The sequence below is a fragment of the Myiozetetes cayanensis genome, unplaced genomic scaffold (genome assembly GCF_022539395.1).
Source record: "Myiozetetes cayanensis isolate MyiCay16 unplaced genomic scaffold, myiCay2020 scf2-11, whole genome shotgun sequence".
NCBI lineage: Eukaryota > Metazoa > Chordata > Aves > Passeriformes > Tyrannidae > Myiozetetes > Myiozetetes cayanensis.
In genome coordinates, this window is record NW_026087411.1 from 70,853,207 (window position 1) to 70,872,388 (window position 19,182).

Below are 19,182 nucleotides of genomic sequence, written 5' to 3' on the forward strand. Positions count from 1 at the left end.
GGCTCGCAAACTTCCAGGAACGCGGGGCTCCGGTGCTTGACGCCTGCTGCCACTTCCCAAACTAGCCCTCCACCACTCCCACGTCAGGGCCACAGATCCGGCTCCCCTGGCAAAAGCACCCACCAGGCTCCCACCTATTCTGGGGAAGGCGAGACCAGATGTGCTGAGTCACGGCGCTGTTCCCAGAAATGACGTGGGCCCTGGGGCGGCCCTGCTCCCCTCACGCGGGCAAGGCACAGGCAAGCATTCCCCGTGCACAGAGCAGATGTTCCCGCTTCTGCCAGCAAGCCCAGGATGCCTTTAATAACATGTGGAAAGTTATCTCCCACAATTTCCTTTGCATATGCAAGCCTGTGTCAGACCCCTAGGAAGGAATTAATTTTCAGTGCAGCAGTCTGTCTTGAACGAATCAAGAGATTATAACAGGGAATTTAATGATGCTTAGATGGCTCCTAGGATAGTTTTTCTAAGGATCCCTCTGCATGAAGGCTTAAAATCACATCATGAGAATGATGTCATCTTTCTTGCTGCAATATACGAATGAAGTCCTGCAAGATGTTCAGCAGTCCCTCTTCTCTGTGTCTGCTTGTCTTATTAACTGGCAGGACTAGGGCCAGCATAACCAGATTCTTCCTATACTGCACAAAAGCTCCAAAAAAATTCATCAAAAAGAAACATTTTGTGGCCTTATGAATATGAAAAGAGTTGCCTGCTTTGTAAAAATGCTCATGCAAATAACTGCCTGTGCAATGCCATATTACACTGCACAAAGACGATCTGAGAAAACCAAAATGATTCAATTAGGTAGGAAGAAAGGGTTATGGGGAACACTGGGGCTTGGCCTGGGTTTCACCTGGATATGAGGTTGGGATATTACTAAGGCAGGCAGGCACCTGAGCACAGAGTCTTGGACACAGTCCCAAATCCACAGATTTAGACACAAACTAAGTGGCTAGAAGGCAGCAAAACAAATCCAGGGAAGAACACGGGGCTAAGGAATATCCTCTAACAAGTAATAATGGGTCTGTAAAGAAACTCAGAATTACGTTAACTGATAAACTGGAAGCATATTCCCTTGCACAGACTGCCCAAGCAAAAACAAATTGGCTAGTGCTCCCTTCCAGCTTATGCTGTGGAGTACAACTTAGGCACCGCCTTTAGTGTTTGTCTCTTTTCCCCTCACTAAGATCCTTGGGTTTCTCTTCTAACAATTCTGAGGTGGACTAGAAAAATTTACTACTTGAATGATATACACTGAAGACCACCACCACCACTGTGTTATAGCAGTTCTATTCATAACCTATGAAAAAATGTCACAAAATGTATCATAATTCCAGAGTAAAAGTTTATGCACTACTTTCACATCTTCTTCACAGAGGGAAAAATCAAGGACGTGATACTTGCATGAACTAGACATACTTTCCACTGTGAAGAAATTCAAAATAGCCTACCCTTACAGCAAGCAGCAGAACTATTTCTTTACAGAACCAAGCACCGATCTGTATTGGAAGAGAGAGCCAAAGAGACAGAGAGAAGGGCTGTGCATCTCCATTGCTCTCTCCACCCACACAGTCCCTACATCCAAGACAGCCAGGCTTTTACTCAGCTTAATTCACCCACTGGCTCTGTTCATGCCTGGCAGCGTACAGAGGCTGTCCCCTGCATCACACGGGTCTGCAGCAGGAAGTGACCCAGCTTCTCAGCCCTACTCATTTAGTGATCTGCTTACTGCAACAACATGGTGCTATTTTTTCCTGCTTACCCGCCAAAAGTATTTTCTGTTCGCATTCTTGGGAACCGTATCGCTGGTATAGATCTCTCCTACCAGGGGTCCAAAGCGTGTTCCTTTTGGGATGTACTCTTTGCTTATAACTCCAGTGACCTACAAGAAGAGCAACACAGGATCAGTTCGTTGCCAGTAGAAAGTGAGAAGTCTTCCTCTTTTCCCCTGTCCCCCTTAACAAAGTAAAGCAGAAAACACGAGAAATTTTTAGTGACAGGTCAGCAAAACAGAAATAAATGAACAGTCACATTGGATACAATACAAAGAGTTTTATAAGATATCAGTATTTTACCAAGACCTGTGGAAGTCAATGATGAATACCACCTTAAAAACTGATTTTGTGGAAATATATTTACAAAAAGAAACAGTAAGTGAAATGTGCAGAGACTATAAAATATCTTCAGAAGTTATTTCTCCTATCAGAGGCAACCCCCAAAAGTCTAGTTCTAGCAAACAAAAATATTCAATATCTGGCAATCACTTCACTGCTACAGAACTCACTTTTCTAATAAGTTAGCAACTGGAATGACTGCTCCTCCAGATCAAAATGAAACCACCCTCCACCCTCCTCCATTCTTCACTCTACACCCACCCTGATAGCTAAAAAGAGAACAAAACAAAACAAAAAAAAGACAACCTACAGTTCTCTTACCAGCATACAGTGGCATACAAACCAGAATATGAAATGGGTTTGGGACATGTACTCACAGGTCACCTTCTTTTATAAAAAGGAATCAGCAGTTCCAGTAACATGTATCAAGTGGGTTTGGTCAAAAAGCCATAAGGGTTTTGAAGAAAATGCTCCACTATGGTAGGTCTAAGAAATGTACTCTGGTTGTTCAGCTTCCTTCTTGACAGTAATTATACCAAAAAAAGTCACTGACCACAAATCAGGAAGCAATTCATCATTATTCAGAAGAACGTGCCTTGGAGTAACCCTTTGCAAAACAGTGCTGAGTTACTGGTTTTGTCTCTCTGTTTCTCACTAATCTTCTTAAATTTAATGTATCCAAATGATGTTAAAAAACGAGTGATTTTGTAAACCAAGACCCCTAAGCCTTTGCAAGATTGATCCTGCTGCTCAGATAGTATAAAAAAAGAAGATAAAAAGCCCATTAATTAAACTGAATTAAACATACCCCCTTCACACATCTTGCCACTTGTCTTTTTGCTCACGAGGATTTCAGAACAAGACAAGAGACCAGAAGCAGTTGATGAACACTGAGAGTTGTGATTACTGCTGTCTGAACCCCACAAGGAATTGATGTCCTTACCAAATCAGATTAGCACTCATCAGACCCTACAGATAGCTCATTACAGTGAGCTTTTCTTTTTAACAGTCCTTCTCAGCAAAGGATGGTAGAATGCCCAGGCTGTATGGAGACAGCCCTTCACAAATTAGCTAAGCCTTCTGATTTTCTCATGCTACATTTTCTTCTGTTGTGTGACCCTTAGCATATAAGAAAGAGATAGAGAAATCCTTGCCTCTGTACTGGTCAAGAGTAAAAATCCCAGTAGACGACTAACACCTAGCATAATTTCACATTAAATGTCAAAATAAAGGGGGAAAATGACAGCCATGGAATCAAGTAATCACCTGGAAACAGATTGCTGGGTGTATGCTGTGGCTGTTTGTACTCATTTGCATTTCAACATGTGTTTCAGCACATTACCAAAAAATTTAAACATCAACATTAGAGGTAGTTAAATGCTCCACTGATCTGTGCATCTGGACTGAAGGGAGAGAAGAAGGACTTCCAGAAATTTTCCTACACCTACCATATGCTGAAACAAGCTCAGTGGTTCAGTTTTATTTTTGTCTTGCTTGTACTTGTCTCATAAAGAGCTGAAAAAGGCAGATGTTCTTCTCATTTTCCCTATATATCTTCATTTACATCCATCTGCCCTCTCAAGAAAAGTTCACAACCAAGCTACAGCACACCCTACCAGTTTTACTACATGATAGCTTGACTTTTTTCATGGTTTTAAAAATATCTTGGCCTTAATTAAAATGACTTTAATGAAATTCTCAGAATCTCTAGAAATCACTCCTTGAACTAGTCAACTTGAAACAGTCTCTGACACAGTAGATACTGTTTGATATCCACCTTACAGACAGTGTTTGCTTCTTCCCTGGTGGAGCTGAACATAAAGATGAGTTCTCACCCTGTACCCATCAGAAAGTTGTTTTGGCAGAGGATGTTCCTGCACAGCCGTGTGCGCCAACACTGAAATCTTGCTAACCCAGGCTAAAGCTGCCATATGACTTTTAACTGAGGGTGGCTTTCTGGTCAGCAATTCTTGGCCTTCACCATGCCCCCACAGGCTCAGTTGCGGAGGTCGATGAGGGGCACCCTCCAGAAGAAGGGTACCAGCAGTGCCAACGCAGGCTGGCTCCAGACTGCCGGCAACCCCCTGCCGCAGCCAACAGAGGCTCCTGCCCCGCCGCAGGAGCAGGGGCGGCTTAGTAAGAGGTCAGGAGGCAGGGAGCTGCCGAGGGCCAGGAGGCAGGGCAGCGGCGGAACTCCAGGTCTGGAGCCGGGGATGAACCCTTCCCGGGCTGCCGGAGGGCTGTGCCAGAGCGGCACTTCGGAGCTCTGTCCGCCAGGTGTCCCCTCGGCGGGGAGCCCTTGCCGGGAGCCGCGGGCGCTCCCCGGGAACAGAGCCCGGTCGCTGCCCGCGGGGCCCGGACCGCGCCGCACGGCAGACACGCGCGACTCAGCCCACAGGCTCCTCTCCAGAGCCGCTCAGCCCCTCTCGCTTCAGAGCTCCCAGCACTGCGCCGCATCCCTCCTCTCAGAGCAGCAGCATTTCCAGCAGGAAGGCGCAGCCCGGCGGCAGCCCGAGCCCGCACGGCGCTGCTGCGGCCAAGCTGCGCTCGCCGCTGCCCGAGCGGGCCGGGGCGCGCCCGCGGAGCCGCCTAGTTACCAGTTTTCTAAAAGTGATGCCACAAAATAAAATGCTTCCTCAGTGACAACATATAAAATGAATAAAAGCAATAGGGGGGAGCAAGTGTTTAAGGTCAGTGAAGTCACACTTTGTAACAGCTCAAAATCACTGCTTTCACCAAAATCTCTCATTCAGGATCTGTCTCTAAGAAATAGCCTTATTAGAGAAATACAAATGCAGTGGGTGGTTTGCTGAGATATGTTTTGCTCTGTCTAAGCTCACAGACCAGGATGAGGCACTAGTAATACTCAAGACAGCAAAGTAACTGGCACTTTATATCAAGAGCTGTTGGGGCTTTAAGCACTGAGACCAAAGGAAAAACTATTGAATAACAATGTTTTTAAATGTCTGCATGAAAAGATCATTCACATATGTCCTTCTAGAACATGAACCTAACGCCGCATTTCTTCACTTTTTGACAATTGCCAAAACTGGAGGAAAGGATAAATAATTCATGCATAGAAATAAATAAATGACTTCATGCAAATCTAACAGCCTAAAATGTTACGAGCAGTAGTAATTCATTTTTTAAAATGCTGACACATTCTGTGAACTCACAGCAAAAAATGTGTCCTTCAGAAAAGTCCCTGATCAAGATCCAAGAATAAACAAGAGTATGATGACGTGTCACGGGCTCCCTTGCAAATTGCATAAACCTTTAAAGAAGAGCTACTCGCTCCACAAAGCATTCAAAGAGAAGAAACAGAAAAAGCAACCCTCCCCAAACAACAGCAGTTGTACTTCCTCCCTCCTAAGAAGGCACGCAGTACTTTTCCTGATCCAACCGGAGACACAATACTAATCATCACAACACTAGGATTTTCGTGATCTAATCATGACAGTATTAGCATTTCACAAGCGATGTATTATATATGTTTTTTGACAATAAACTGACTCAGCATTTAAAACTCTAGGCCAGATGAAGCCGCAGCTCTCCCCAAAGTTAACAATGAAGACAGCTCACATCTGAAACCCACTGCCAAACACGCATGCACGCATCCCCTGAAGTCTTACTTCATCCTTTCGTAAGTGAAAAAACCCACCCTACCGAGCTGTCAGGACTCCAGTGGTTTTCCATGAGGTCAAAACCAGAATCAGGCTCCCTCACTGACCCCATAAACACTGATGTTCAGGAGCAATACACACATCCAGTCCTGACCCCACTGAACAAAATCAAGCTTCGAAGGCAGACAGAAAGAAAAATGTTTCATGTCAAAAGTTGCTAGAATGCAAGCACATTATACCAGTTACAACTACTTAACCCTTCAGATGAGTAGCAAATGAGTGACCTGTCTGTACATGCAGTAGGGACAGTAGCTTTCACAGAAGGTGGGCAAAAAAAGCATCATATCGGCCTTTTCTTCCAGAGCTACCTTAGAGATAGTCAGGGTTTGAAAGTTCCTATTGCTCCTTACGGTAGGTGCAATTCAGCACAAATAAAAGACCGGAGGGAGTTTAGGAGAACAAAAGGAGGATGTCCTATATTCAGACTCCCATTAGCAGGGAGCTGCACAGGTCACATTTTACAAGGAAGAACTAACAATCTTTCAACAACTTCTCTCTCCCCTGTCTCTTATACAGAGATGGCAACAATCTTCCTACCCTGATTCACTGATCTAAGCCAGAGAGTAAGGAAATTACATCTCAGTGTTTCCAAACACAGCGCTGGGAATTTTGAAAGCTCTTCAGATATCTCCAGCTGCAACAGGACGACTCAACAGGGCAGAGAGAGCAAGCAGCCTCAGCAATCAGTCACCAGCTGGCTGCCAAGGATCGACCCGAGCTGTCGTGCTGCAAGCTCATCCTTCAACCAAGAAATCCTCTCATATCATACAACAGTCACAGCTTTATTTCCCTGCTCTTGCCAAAGTAAGACCTATCTAACAATGCAATAACACAAAGCAAGGTTTCACACTTTTTTTTTGGAGCATGACCTTTCTCTGCCAAAGTTCTGCAGGGCAGGGCAGGGCGGACGGGAAGAGTGATTTCACGGAGAATTTAGCTTTTACCTCTTACCAAACCTACTAGGCACTGTATTAGGCACTGCCAAGCTAAATTCCACGGTGTCAACACCCTTCAGCTGGGAGTCTGGCCCTATTTCTGTACACAGGATTAAACAAGTACCTGCTCTGGAAGGAAATATTTGATAGGCACGGATGAGTGTACCTCTTCTTTTCAGCTCTGTGGTCAGTGTGTTTAGCCAAAGCAGAAGCACAGGTAATAGTTGCTATACCACAAGTCTCAGCACAAGGAGAAATGAAGGGTTGTCCCTTGGGTTATTACCCTACGAACATCACACCTAGCTATAATAGCTACTCTATATGAAGGAGTAAACACAAAACCAAATTGCTCATCCGGGCTCATTTCTTTCCAGCCCTTCTGAAACAACAACAAAGAATGTACCCACTCCAGGGACAAGGATAGGACAGACTCATGCAGCTAGCTACCAGTGAAGATACTGTCCCAGATAAACAAAAGTTAATTTAAGCTATGGTCACCCTTCTGTCAAGCTTGTTACAGTCCTACCATTACTTTCTTAACCAGAGCGCTGGAGTTTTTAAGAATTTAGGAAGTCGAGAATACAACAAGCTTAAGAAAAGAATAAAGCAATTTCATAACCAAAGGGAAAACAAAAAGAAATAATTAAACACATTTCCAGGAATTTGGTTTTTTTTCCCCCCTCTATGTTTTTTAAAGCTATTTATTGGACAACCGAGGCACTTTAATCTCTGAGCCAGAGGCAATGAATGGTCCTGGCAAACAGCAGTCTAGAAATTGGCACAGAGAACTACCCCACAGTTTAAATATGCTTATTCAGATGCTGTTCAAATTGTGTGAAAATTTAACTGTTTGCGAATTGGTACAGAACCAGTGTCAGGGATAGGTTGGCTGCAATTTTCAATGAAAATATTACACAACAGATGACCAGCTCACAGTTTCTTAAAAAAGTTATTAGGGTCCCATATTAAAAGCTAGTGGGCAGCTTTTGTTGTTGGTGGTGGGGCGTGTGTTTGTCTATGTAAAAGAATCAAAGACAGGCACACGCTTTCCAAAGCGCTGTGATTTGCCTTGTCTGACTCCAACCTTCCCCAGAGCGTTGCCGCTTACCTCTTTGCAGTTAGATGCATATTTGAAAGTCAAGTTCCTTGGCAAGGAAGCCTCTGCCTGAGTTAGGGTGCCTCCATCGGCACTGGGATCCAACGGGTGATCATTTACAATGTATGTGCACTTCTCTTCAAAATCAGCTTCTGTCCACAGAGTCATGTCAGCATCCTCCATGTCCATTTTCATTGTCCACTCTCTCCCTTTCACCAGATTCTTGAAACTCACAGTGTTCGAGCTACACTGTGTAGCAGCCTGGAAAAAAAGAAAACAGCCTTTAATCCTCATTGTCCTTCAGTGTTGTGGTTTCCGTTGATACAGTGTGACTAATACAGTAGTCTGTGACACTTTAAAAGCGTATGCAGGATAGTTGGTACAGTTGAGTAATAGCCAAAAAGCAGTGTAAACGAAGCTGCTGTGACTGAAGCAGCGCCTTAAAATGCCAGCCTTGGTAATAATGAGGGAACAAAAACAGAGGAAAAAATCCCTAGGCTGACAACTGCTTTACCTCTTTCAGACCCTTTCCTTAATGCTTCAGAGAAAAAAATATTCCGTGCTGAAGAAAATGTGGGGTCATGGCCGCGAGACCACTTAGTCGCCTGTGGAAAAGCTGCCTCAGAAAAGTGTCACAAACAAGGAGAGGAAGAGGAAAGGAGCCGCTGTCTGCGTCTGAATGAAGCTAAAAATGGAAAGCGCATGTTGGAAGAGCGGAACCCAGCCTTGCCTCTTCCAAATGGGGAAGCCTGAACTTTCCCACCGGCTTTCAACACACAAACAACTTTCAAAACAACCTGGCCCCCCCGCCTCCTCCTGACGTCCCCTTATCCTTTGGCATGGAAGGCTGAGAAAGCCGACATCCTGCCAGCATCACCGTAGCAGCAGTAGCAGCTCTGAACAAAGCTCTTCAACACATTTTTGGGGTTCAAAACAGAACAGGAGCAGGGGAAACAAATAAATATTTTTTTTAAAGTGTTCCATCCCTTTTGATTTTGATGGTACCTCCTTGAATTACTACCTCAAAGCATTAGATATGAGCCTAGCAGGACAATTCCAGCAAGTCCTTCAGCCCCTCGGTCTGTTCAGGACAGAAGCGCTGTTATCAAAGCTATCCTCGAACAGGTATTAGGGTCAGGTTCTTTCCATAAGGTTCACCAAAATCTGTGCCTACGCCGGTAGCTGGGAATGACATTCAACCCAGCGTAAGATCCCTTCATTTTTCCTTTTCGAATACGCAACTACTACGAAGTTCACACCCCTCCTCCGGGAAAAACGAAACGCGAAGACTGAGAGCGCACGATCTTCCGAGAAAGAGGTTCAGGTCTGACTGACTTGCGCTCGGGGGAGACCCCCAGAGCTCCCCTGGGACCGCCCCTGCCGGGAGTCACGTCCAGGCTGCCCGGAGAGGCTGGGGTAGGGGTCGCGGCACTCAGCCCCCTCCCGCGGTCGCCGCGGGACCAACCCCGCGCCCCGTCCCGAGTGCGGTCGGGGCGAGCGGTGCGACAGTGACGGACCCTCGGCGTGATATGGGGAGAGGGGGCTAACAGCGAAACTCAGGCCGCGGGGGAAGGGGGGAGGAGGTGGTGGTGACAGCTGCGCGGCGGAGCGAAAGGGTTAATGCCGATCAGAGGAGCGCTCTCGATCCGGGAGAGGCGACGAGGAAACTTTTGCTCCGTCCCGCGTCCCGCGGGCGCCGGGGCGGGCGAGAAGCAGGAGCCGGGGAGGTGGAGACGGGTGTGAAGGGGGGACGGCATCGCGCTCCTTACCGGGGCAGAGTCCGCGCGCGTTTCCACACCGAAGCCCACCGGCGGCGGCAAACCTGGCTCATCTCTACAGAGTAAACATTTCTCCTTCCTTCCAGCGGCCGGGTCCCCGGGAGACTGACTCACACCTCCAGCCGCCGCTCCCCTCCCGCTCCTCCCTCCCCCGCTGTCAGACAGGTGCTGCTGCTCTTGCCGCTGGGGAACGCTGGGGGCCGCCTGCCACAGCCGCGCGCTCCGCTCGCCACGGCCCGCCCGCCGCTCGCCCGCCGCGCCCGCCCGCGCTCTCGCACCGGCCCCTCCCTCCCTCCTTCCCTCGGCCTCTCTCCCACAGCGCGGGAGGTGGGACCCTACCTGCGGCCCCTGCCCCCGCCCAGCCCACCCGCGTTGGTTTTTTTACATCACTTTTTTTTTCCCTTTTTTTTTTTTTTTTTTTCCCCCTTCCCTTTCGACCCAGACGTCAGCAGGGAGAGCCGCGGCGCTGCCCCGCCGCCTCGGTCTGCCGGGCGGGCGCTTCGCGCAGAGCGCACCTGAGGCAACTTTTACTAGAAATCTGTTTCTCGTGCTATTTTTAAGCTCCGGAGTTCAACACATGCCCGCTTTCGTTCTTCTGCAGTTTGACTTGATAGAATGTTATAAAAAATAACAATTAAAATTACTCCCAAGTTACCAAGGAATATTGATTTAAAACTCGATTCAAAGTGCTTGCTCCCAGACCTTAACAATCATAGCACTACTTCACTTGAGATGTCGCATTTGGGAGTTTCAGAGTTTTGATTTTATCCCTTTCCTGAGTCTCCTTCTAATCAATGCCTGTAAAAGGAGCTGGGAAAAACATTTCTGATTCTTCCTTTAAAGAAAACCTTCCCCCTCTCCCTAGATTAACAGCAGGGAAGCTCACAACAGCAGGGTACGGCAGTCAGTATCTCCAAACCCGTTGCCTCCTTCACAGTGTGGTAAGAAAATGAGCACAGATCTTGCATAGGGCAATGTGTAAGTGACCATCCAGGAACATGCTGGTGATGGAAGGAGGATTGGTAGAGCAATCAGCAGAACCCCGCACCCAATTTTTTTTTCCTCCGATCCAAGTCAGCATGCTGGCTGAAGGAAGGACATCCTGTGATGATGGCATACAATGTCCTGTTTGTTTATTATTAAGAGCATTCCTGCTTCTCATTACAAAACAACCAGATGCCTTACTTCCTTCAGTGGTCCTGCCTCTTTAGTGAGGCGTCCTCAGGCTCAGAGGAACAGTGATGCACAATTCCATTTATAGCCATCCACAGCCCAGTGCGAACACTAGCTGTTGCACTGTGAGGCAACTCTACTACTTTTCCTTCTTCTCACACATCTGCAAGCTTATTTCTCATCACTTTCCAGGCACTTTACATGGCAACCAGTTTCACATTCTTCTTCTAAACATACATCACTTATATTTTAGGGTGATCTGGGTGTTATGTATTTCTTCACAGGAAAAAGGGAGAAGCGGTGGCCGGGGGGGTGGGGGAGGGAAGCAGGTTTTATACAATCAGGTGCCTGTCTGTCTCTCTGACAGGCATACACAAACCCCTTTCCCTTAACCTGATCCTCCTCCCACTGATAAAAAGACGTGTGGAAAGGATTACTTGCCATTTTCGGCCTGTGATGCTGAGAATAGCATATCTGTGTAAAGACCTTCCGTATGCACTAGCACGGGAGGGCTCGTGGCAGCAGACGTAAGTAGGGCAACTGCTGGCAAGTCAGTGTCCTGGCTTAACTGCCACCACAGCGTAATTCCACAAGAGAGGTGGCCTGAGCACTGGGCTGAAGGATGTAAGTGTAATTGGATATACCCAGTAAAACCCAGGCACATCCAAAATGAGGTCTAGGAAGACTCTGAAGTAGGAAGAACCATTCATTAAAGGAGAGAAATCCGGCCTACTTGATTGGGTTAATTAACTGATGCTGAGTCACACTGCATAGAACAGAAAAACAATGTAGTCATACTGAAGGTGATTATTTTACCAAAAAATAGTCTCACTCCGAGAGGCAGCTGTTTCAGAGCTTTTCACTTCCCTGTTAGCTTGAAAGAAAAACAAAAAAGGGGAGGAGGGAGGGGGCAAGAAGAAAGGGTTGATGTGTTTCCTTCAGGGAGTGATCTTCTTAACGTGAAGAAGAGCAGGGAAAAAAGCAAATCTGCTTTTCAAGGAACTGAGAATGCTTTTGGGCTGGAAAACAAGAGGAATCAGAGATTAGATCAGATCAGATGAAGTAAAATGTTCCTCAGGACAGGAGGATGCCACTATCCCAGGTCAGTGCAGCTCTTTCCCTGGAGCCTGAGGAGGCAAGTACAGCCTATGAAACCTATGGACTTCAAAGAACTCTGAGGCACACTCCGAGGCTATCCTGAAATTAGCTCCAGGTGCCTCAGTGAAGCTGAGCCCAGAACTACCATAGTGCAGGAGAAGAGGTTTCACTGTTGTGCAGGTCTAGCCTAACAGTGCCTGATCTGGAATAAAACCAAGATTATCAAGAAAAAGAGACAGAAACAAATTGTTAAGAATGTGTACTGAAGTAAGAAACACAAAGGAAACTCTGCCATTAAAGAAATATATAGACTGACCTTCTGACCTTCCTCCTTAAGAGAGAAACATAAAAAGACGCCCTGTTCAACCAGAAGTTTTCTGCTCTTTTATAGAAATCGTTTGTACCAGTAGCTGCTATTGTCTGGAATGTGCAATCTCAAAATGTTGTTCATTTCAAAAAGAACATTTTTAGTCATATTTTATTTTTTCCCTTCTCGCTCAGAGAAAACCTCAATTACTGTATTAATCAGCATTTCTCAGGCAGCTCTCCTCTCCAGCAGCTTTCAGCCTGGCAACAAATCATGAATGGCCCTAACAGCTCTGATCTCAGAAATCCCCATCCATTTCCTTTGATGCTATCACCACTTCAGCTCAACAACAAGCCTGCGCAACTCAGCCTCAGCTGCCGCTGCTGCTGTTATCCCTACCTGCTGTAAGGGGAAGACGGAGGGAAGGGAGCTGGCTCTAATAGATGAAATTTCTTCAGAAAGTTGGAGGGGAGATAAAATGCACACAAGAGATTAAAGAAGAGTCTCATTTTCACATCCTCCCCTTCCCCTTCCCCAAACAAGGTCAGTGGCAGATTGACCACATCAAGGGTAACTACCAGACCCACCCCCATTTCCCACTTCCTGCATGTAGGCATCCTTGTGCTGGTAAACATTTGGGGACCAGTTGTGGTCATTACTTGAAGAAGGTACACCATGTAGTTGCACGACTGCACATCTTTTAAAAGCCAACTGAGAAATCAAACTCTAAGAAGAACTTGCTTTCAAGTTCTGATACACATTCACGTTATGGGGCCACGCTTTTGAAAACGTGGTTGCTGTCAGATTCAAGGGAAAGAGAGACCCAGCACACTCTAGTGACTGTGCAACAGGAAAAGTTACAGCCATCTTCTCACAGACTGGTCTGACCTTTGTAAAACAGTGCCTATAGGTTTCAGATATGATCTCAGAGGCTTTGTATGCCCTAGACAACTTTAGCATGGTATTGCCTATAAGGAGAGAAATTAAAATTGCACTTGAATCTACATGAAGGTTTTTGCAAGGGCATTTGGGGTGGTGTGTGGTGTACCGAGGAGGCTTTTGAATTAACACATGCAGCTTTCAGGGACTGCTTTTAATTACAGAGCACCCTGGTCATTGCCTTGTAGCACTTCCAAATGCCAAATGTTTATTTTTGTCTCAGCTGAGCACTACCAAGAGCCGATCTTTTGGCTGCACTCTCAGCTACTGCCTAGTGCAAGCCTTAACATCACTTTTGGTTTCTGTTGTTTTATCCTCTCAAGAAATTTTCCTTAAAAAGAGAAAAGAGGAGTCAAACTAAAATACCATATCCCTTTTTGTTTCCAGCGAGGCCTTATTAAAATACTGCTCAGATGACATACAAATAAGCCAAAACAATCCTCCAATGGAATAAAAACATTCTCCCAGCACACAGAAGCAAGAACTAAGCTTCAGCCATTTCCTCTTGTTGAGGCTTGAGTCTGAGAAGGAGACAAGGCTGTATAGGCCTGCTGTCAGGAGGGCAAGAAGGCTCTGTGAGAAGGTGGACCACAGATGTTCCCTTCTTGTCTACCATCAGCCTTCCCATCACACTTCTGAGCAATGGTGGTCTTGGGAAAGGTAAGAATGACAACCAGAAGCCCATACAACAACACTTTTATTGTCATTGCATGTTTCTATAAACCCAAGTTCATATTGGACAAGAAAACTTGAGCACAAAAATCAACCTTTCACATCCCAAACATGGACTTTTGAATATTCTATCCATTGCAGCTGAGTCTGAGGAAAAATTAACGACACAGGCCAAACCATTCCAACCACTTTCCAACCTTACTGGTGACAAGGGGACGAAAAATGGGTGCGGTTTGGAAAACTTTCATTTAAAATAGGCTGATTTCTAAACTGTCAGAGAAGAGGAATAGGATGGTATGAATACATTAGAAACCTCGCTCCTGTGAATATTTCATGTATCAGCCCCACAACAAGCTGAAATAATGAAGCCACCTCAGAATTAACTGCATTATTTCAACTTCCATGTCTCTTCCCAGCTTGGCAGTCATGACACTTTTTGGGGTATTCTCTGTTAAACCTGCCTGGTAAGACGTGATATGAACAATAGTGAAACTTCAGATTCTGCCGCTACACAATTCCGTTTTCATTTCAGACACTCTCTGGGTTTACCAGTCTCCTGGAGCTGATGAACATCGCAGAAGGAGGGTGAGATTCATGGGTGGAACCACGCCACTTTTTCTCAGACAAAGAGCTGGCCACAGAGTGCGTTTCAAAACAGATTAACAAAAACAACAGCTATACACCATGACAAAGTGCATGTGGTGGAAATGAAAATATTTACCCACAGATTATCACAGATCTAGCAATGTGACTACCGTGCATCTAGGACCAAAGGATTCGAAATACAGTAACTGTATGTTTAGAGCTGATTAGGGAATCTGGTAGGGTTGGTCCGAAGGACCACTTTTTAATCTTCTAAGAGTACAGTTGTCATTTCTTCACCTCTCCTACCTCAGGGTGGTGAAATAACAGTCTTTTCATACCTATGTGTTGGGTGGGGGAGGGAAGAATTCCTCTGCTATTAAACACAACTTCTCATTAAATAGTTGACACCTTATCCTTCTTTAAATGTTGTAATGTTTACTTTGCAAAACCCAGGAAAGCTTTTAAAATAAAGATAGCAGAGAGATTCTTAAGCCGGGTGTCCTTGCTTATCTGCTCTTTATCAACCGGCTATTGTTTCTGGAGGAGCTCGTTGGGGAAGGTGGAGCAAAGGGGGTTAATGTTCAATAGGTATCTATCAGTTCCCCTGAAGGAATAGCGCTGCTGACAGAAGAGCAACACTGGGCTCTCAGCTACTTCCTGCAGAATGTGACAAACCAGAGAAGAAAAAGGAAAAAAAAAAAAAAAAAGAGGGCTGCAGCTACTTTTTTTTGTCTTTTTTTTCTCCCTTTCCCAAAACAACTAGTTTTAAGAAATACATTGTCCTTAGGAGAGATAATCCCACAATAGAGAGTCCATTAGAGGTATTAAAGCATTGGCAGCGCCTGATCTACAAGAAGGGCTCTGTCCTGACAATAGACAATTAAAGCTGATAAATCTGCACTACTTGTTGCCGTTCTAATTCCTCGTAATTGTATGCTACTTGTCCCTGCCTCCTGCGTCCAGGGATGAAGCATGCTTCTTTAATCTCCAGAGTACCTGACCTAGTTCCTATGTGGTCTTTTCAGGACCTGTTTTCTTCCCATCTGGACTTCTTCCCTCCTACTCTCCTTTCCTGCTTCTCTACCCTAAGCATTAAGAAGAGGTTACGATAGAGGGCACAGAAAACACCAGAGCACAGCACCCGGATCAATAATTCTGGAGCCCCAGACAATGCGCTAATCTGCAATAACAGCTAATCATGGTCAATTTGGCACACCAGTGATTAAACTGTACTTTTCATTAGGCTCAACAAGTAGAGCAGACACACACTGACAATTCAAATTGCCCTATCAGTAAGAGCTGCCAAACTCACGTGCACTTCTTCATTTGTAGCTGCTGCATCACTAGACCTGCCAGACTAGGTCTTTGGGGGAGCTTACCTGTTTTAACATTTTATGGACTGAGACTATTAACTGTGTTTTCTGTAAAAAAAAACAAGATTCTGCCTCATTTCACAGTCACAAGTTCTCTTATTTAAAGGGCTCAGTGGGTGAAACTGTGATGCTGAAAAACGATCATTGCACTTCCTCTTGGTGCTGACAATGTTCTTGGTTTTACTTTATGTCTCAAATATATTTGTTGTTTTTCTCAAATTTCCGTCTTATTTTCTTGGAAGAAATGTTGGAAGTCTGCTGATGACAAAACAGAAGCATGAAAAAATGTGCAGCACAGGATTTAGAAGATGGAAAACAAGTAAAAATTACCTTGGATCTATTATTTTTCAAACTGAACTGTTCAGCCAACATCACAAAATATTTGTAGACTCAAGGATGGTCTGGATTTTCTTTTTTCCCCCCCGAACTTGTGAACAAGCCAATACAGTCTCCACCTTAGAAATCTACACAGCTAATAACCTTTACATGCCATTTTGATAGTGACCTTCCTGTCACCCCACGGAACAATTTGTTTTGACAATAGTTTATTCTGGTTTCAGTTGTACCTAGCAGATCCATTTTGCAAACTGCCCTGAAAGCCTCACCCAAGAGTTTACCACATTTTTTCTCTAAGGCCCAGCACCAAATTCCAGGACTCCCTGAGACCAAACCCACACATCCAGAGGTCTCCTTCTGTTTAACTTTAGCTTATCATCCTTGTAGTAACTTGAATAAGTGTTAAAACTGCACTTCAAGTTGCTCTTAAAAAAAAAAAAAAAAAAAAAACCCAGAGCGTGGAAGATGTCAAACAAAAGCAGGAAATGTCTATTCCACTATTAATATTAATGAATCCCTAATGCATTTGCAACCCACTTGAGGTTAAGTCAGTAGAGTTCTTCTTCTGACAGCTATTCCTCTTCCGACTACCACTGCTGAAGATGTTGATGCTTTCCCTTTTGCTCCGTAATCTTTAAACCAAATTTAAATCAAGTTTAAATCAGAGCCTACCACAAAATAATGTATTTTATCCTAAGTGAACACAAAGCCCTGGAGACAGTGGTTTAAAACAGCACACATGTCCGCTCAATTTATCATTTTAAGATAGGAAGCTGCCGCAACAAACAAAACACCTCCTTGAAAGTGGGACAGCAGCAGATTGTGGTGCAGAAAGCTCCGGGATCTTTTGTTTTCCTGGAGAGCAACAACACGGCTTTACAGCGAAAGACAACAGCCTCCCCTTGCTGAAAGCTAAATCAGTTCATATAGAAAAGCCTGCCAACTGCTAGTTAGATGGTAGCAAAATATCGCAGATAATTCACTTTTCATGATAAAGCAGAAACAAGCAGGCATGCAGCACCCAGCAGGGGCTCAACTGATAAAACGGTGTCAAACTCAAACCATTTGTCAATTGGAAGGGAAGAGAGCAAGTTGAAAGATGGACTCAGGAAGTAGATTTATCTAGTGCGACACATTAACTAGTATAAATACTAAGGAAAAAGTAAACACATTTACCCAGCAGTATCTCCAGCCAGCAAAGAAAAGGCTTCTGAGCCTCAGACCCACGCTGGCCATCTAACCACTCAGCTGTCAGCTACAACAGCAGTAGCATTTTTCTTCCTGTGCAGGATTGCAATGCCATTTAATTCATGGCACTGAAAGGTTTTATTTAAAGTGTACGTTATAATTAAGCAAAACAAAAGCGTGACTCGTCTGCTGTTCTAGTCTCCTCCCTCCACCCAGTAGCCAAAACAATAAAACCACCTTGGCAGCAAACAAGTCAGGTAACATACCCCGCAGAAGAACACAGATTTGTTATAGAATCATTCACTTTGCGTCTGGCTCGTTTGAAACTGCCTTATCAGAAACTTCTGTGCCGGAGGCTCCCGAGGCAACGGAGGGGGCTGACAATGCAGGTCAGGCACAGTAAGTCGCCAACAGCATAATGTGGGGCACATAAACAAACCGGAATACTGCAGGGCAGAGGGGCTCTTTGCTTTCCATTGGAAAGTATAAGCGAATAACACAGTCTGCGAGCAGCACATCTCTGCTAAGATCACCGGGAAGAAGGAAAATGTTTCAAAGGGCTTTAGGATACCAACCCACAACTGTGTGGCAACCTGTAATATCAAAGAATGGCGCAACATATCAGCAAACCATTTTAACACTCAATCTAATACAAGCCTCAAAAATTAACAGCAAAGTAAGTAATCTGCATCATGTCCCAACCACCCTCCCTCCCCCAGCCAAAAAAAAAAAAAAAAAAAAAAGAGTTCATAAAGAAAATTACAGCACAGTTCTTTGTTCAGCTGTACCTTCATGTGTCCGCACAGCACAGGTTCCCCACCTCCAGCTTATGCATCTCAGGATTTTAGTCCATATGGAAAGTCTGTCATTCACTCTCACACCCTTACACACACACACGCATGCTCACGCACACCACACCACACCCGCGCTCTCGCTCCTCAACACACACTGTCTGGAACTGCTCCGAGGATTTTAGAATTTCCTCTTGCTAGCAGATTCCTCCCTCCCCTCACATCCACTCCACCCCGTTCTGTAATTAGGCTTAACAAGAGCAATTAACAAAACAAACTCCTCTCCTCCTGGTGGCCTGATAATTCTGATTGTCATAATGTATTAAGATGTGTAAGCCAGTTTAAAATAAAGGTAAATTACAAGATTGCACAAGAGCCATTTTGTACCTATTTCTACTGCTTTTATCGTAGGGATAATGAACATTCAGACACGCCTTTAATTTAAAACATAAAAAACCAAAATTCACTTTTGAACAGCAGAGCTCAAAATTGACGTTTTTGAACCAACAAGACTATTTTGATTTTTTGCAAGTTTATTATAGGACAGCTCCCTTCTCCTATGCAAACTCCTTAGAAACAGTTTTCTTTGTGGAATTACTTTGTGACCCTAAACATCCAAGATATGAAATCAAGTTTTAATGCACCTTTTGGCTCCACAGATGTCCATGAATAAAGACATTGTAATTGTTCCTTCTGTCCTGCCTGATGTCTAATGGCATGATACAGGAGACCAAAGCCTCAACATTTTTCTGATAGTTTGTCCATCCACTTTTAAATAACTTTCCTTTAGCAATCAAATCACAGAAATTTAGTATCAAAATCATCAGAAAAACAACTGAGGACTAACCAATTTCAGGTGGTCAATGGAGAAACTTTGATGTCCTTTGATTTCCGTGAGCTGTGTGTAAAACACACAGAGAAAATTTACAGACAGCCTGAATTCAGTTGGGAAACATATCTAGTTCTTGTTCTGCTTGTACATTCTGTGAGTGTGTAATGAAAACTGTCAACATAAAATTAGTAAAAATATCAAGCACGCAGAAGACTAGAAAATAAAACCAGTTTGATAGGTGACATGGATTTGGGTTCATATGAACTGAAAAAACATTCTGCT

General features: G+C 44.7%; 1 protein-coding gene across 3 annotated transcripts in view; it reads right to left on the bottom strand.

Moving 5' to 3' along the window:
* The window catches only part of PRDM1 (PR/SET domain 1), a 61,275-nt gene that overhangs the window by 13,950 nt on the left and 28,143 nt on the right, over positions 1-19,182 (bottom strand). The window contains exons 1-3 of one of the 3 annotated variants that reach the window (XM_050316548.1): positions 9,598-9,668; positions 7,841-8,089; positions 1,763-1,882 (exon numbers count right to left, since the gene is read on the bottom strand). In XM_050316548.1, coding sequence (XP_050172505.1) covers positions 1,763-1,882; positions 7,841-8,023 — 303 coding nt within the window. In that variant the 5' untranslated portion in view covers positions 8,024-8,089; positions 9,598-9,668. Of the gene's footprint in view, positions 1-1,762; positions 1,883-7,840; positions 8,123-9,597; positions 9,669-19,182 lie in introns of those variants that run through there. The other 2 variants (XM_050316549.1, XM_050316547.1) reach the window with 2 other exon arrangements.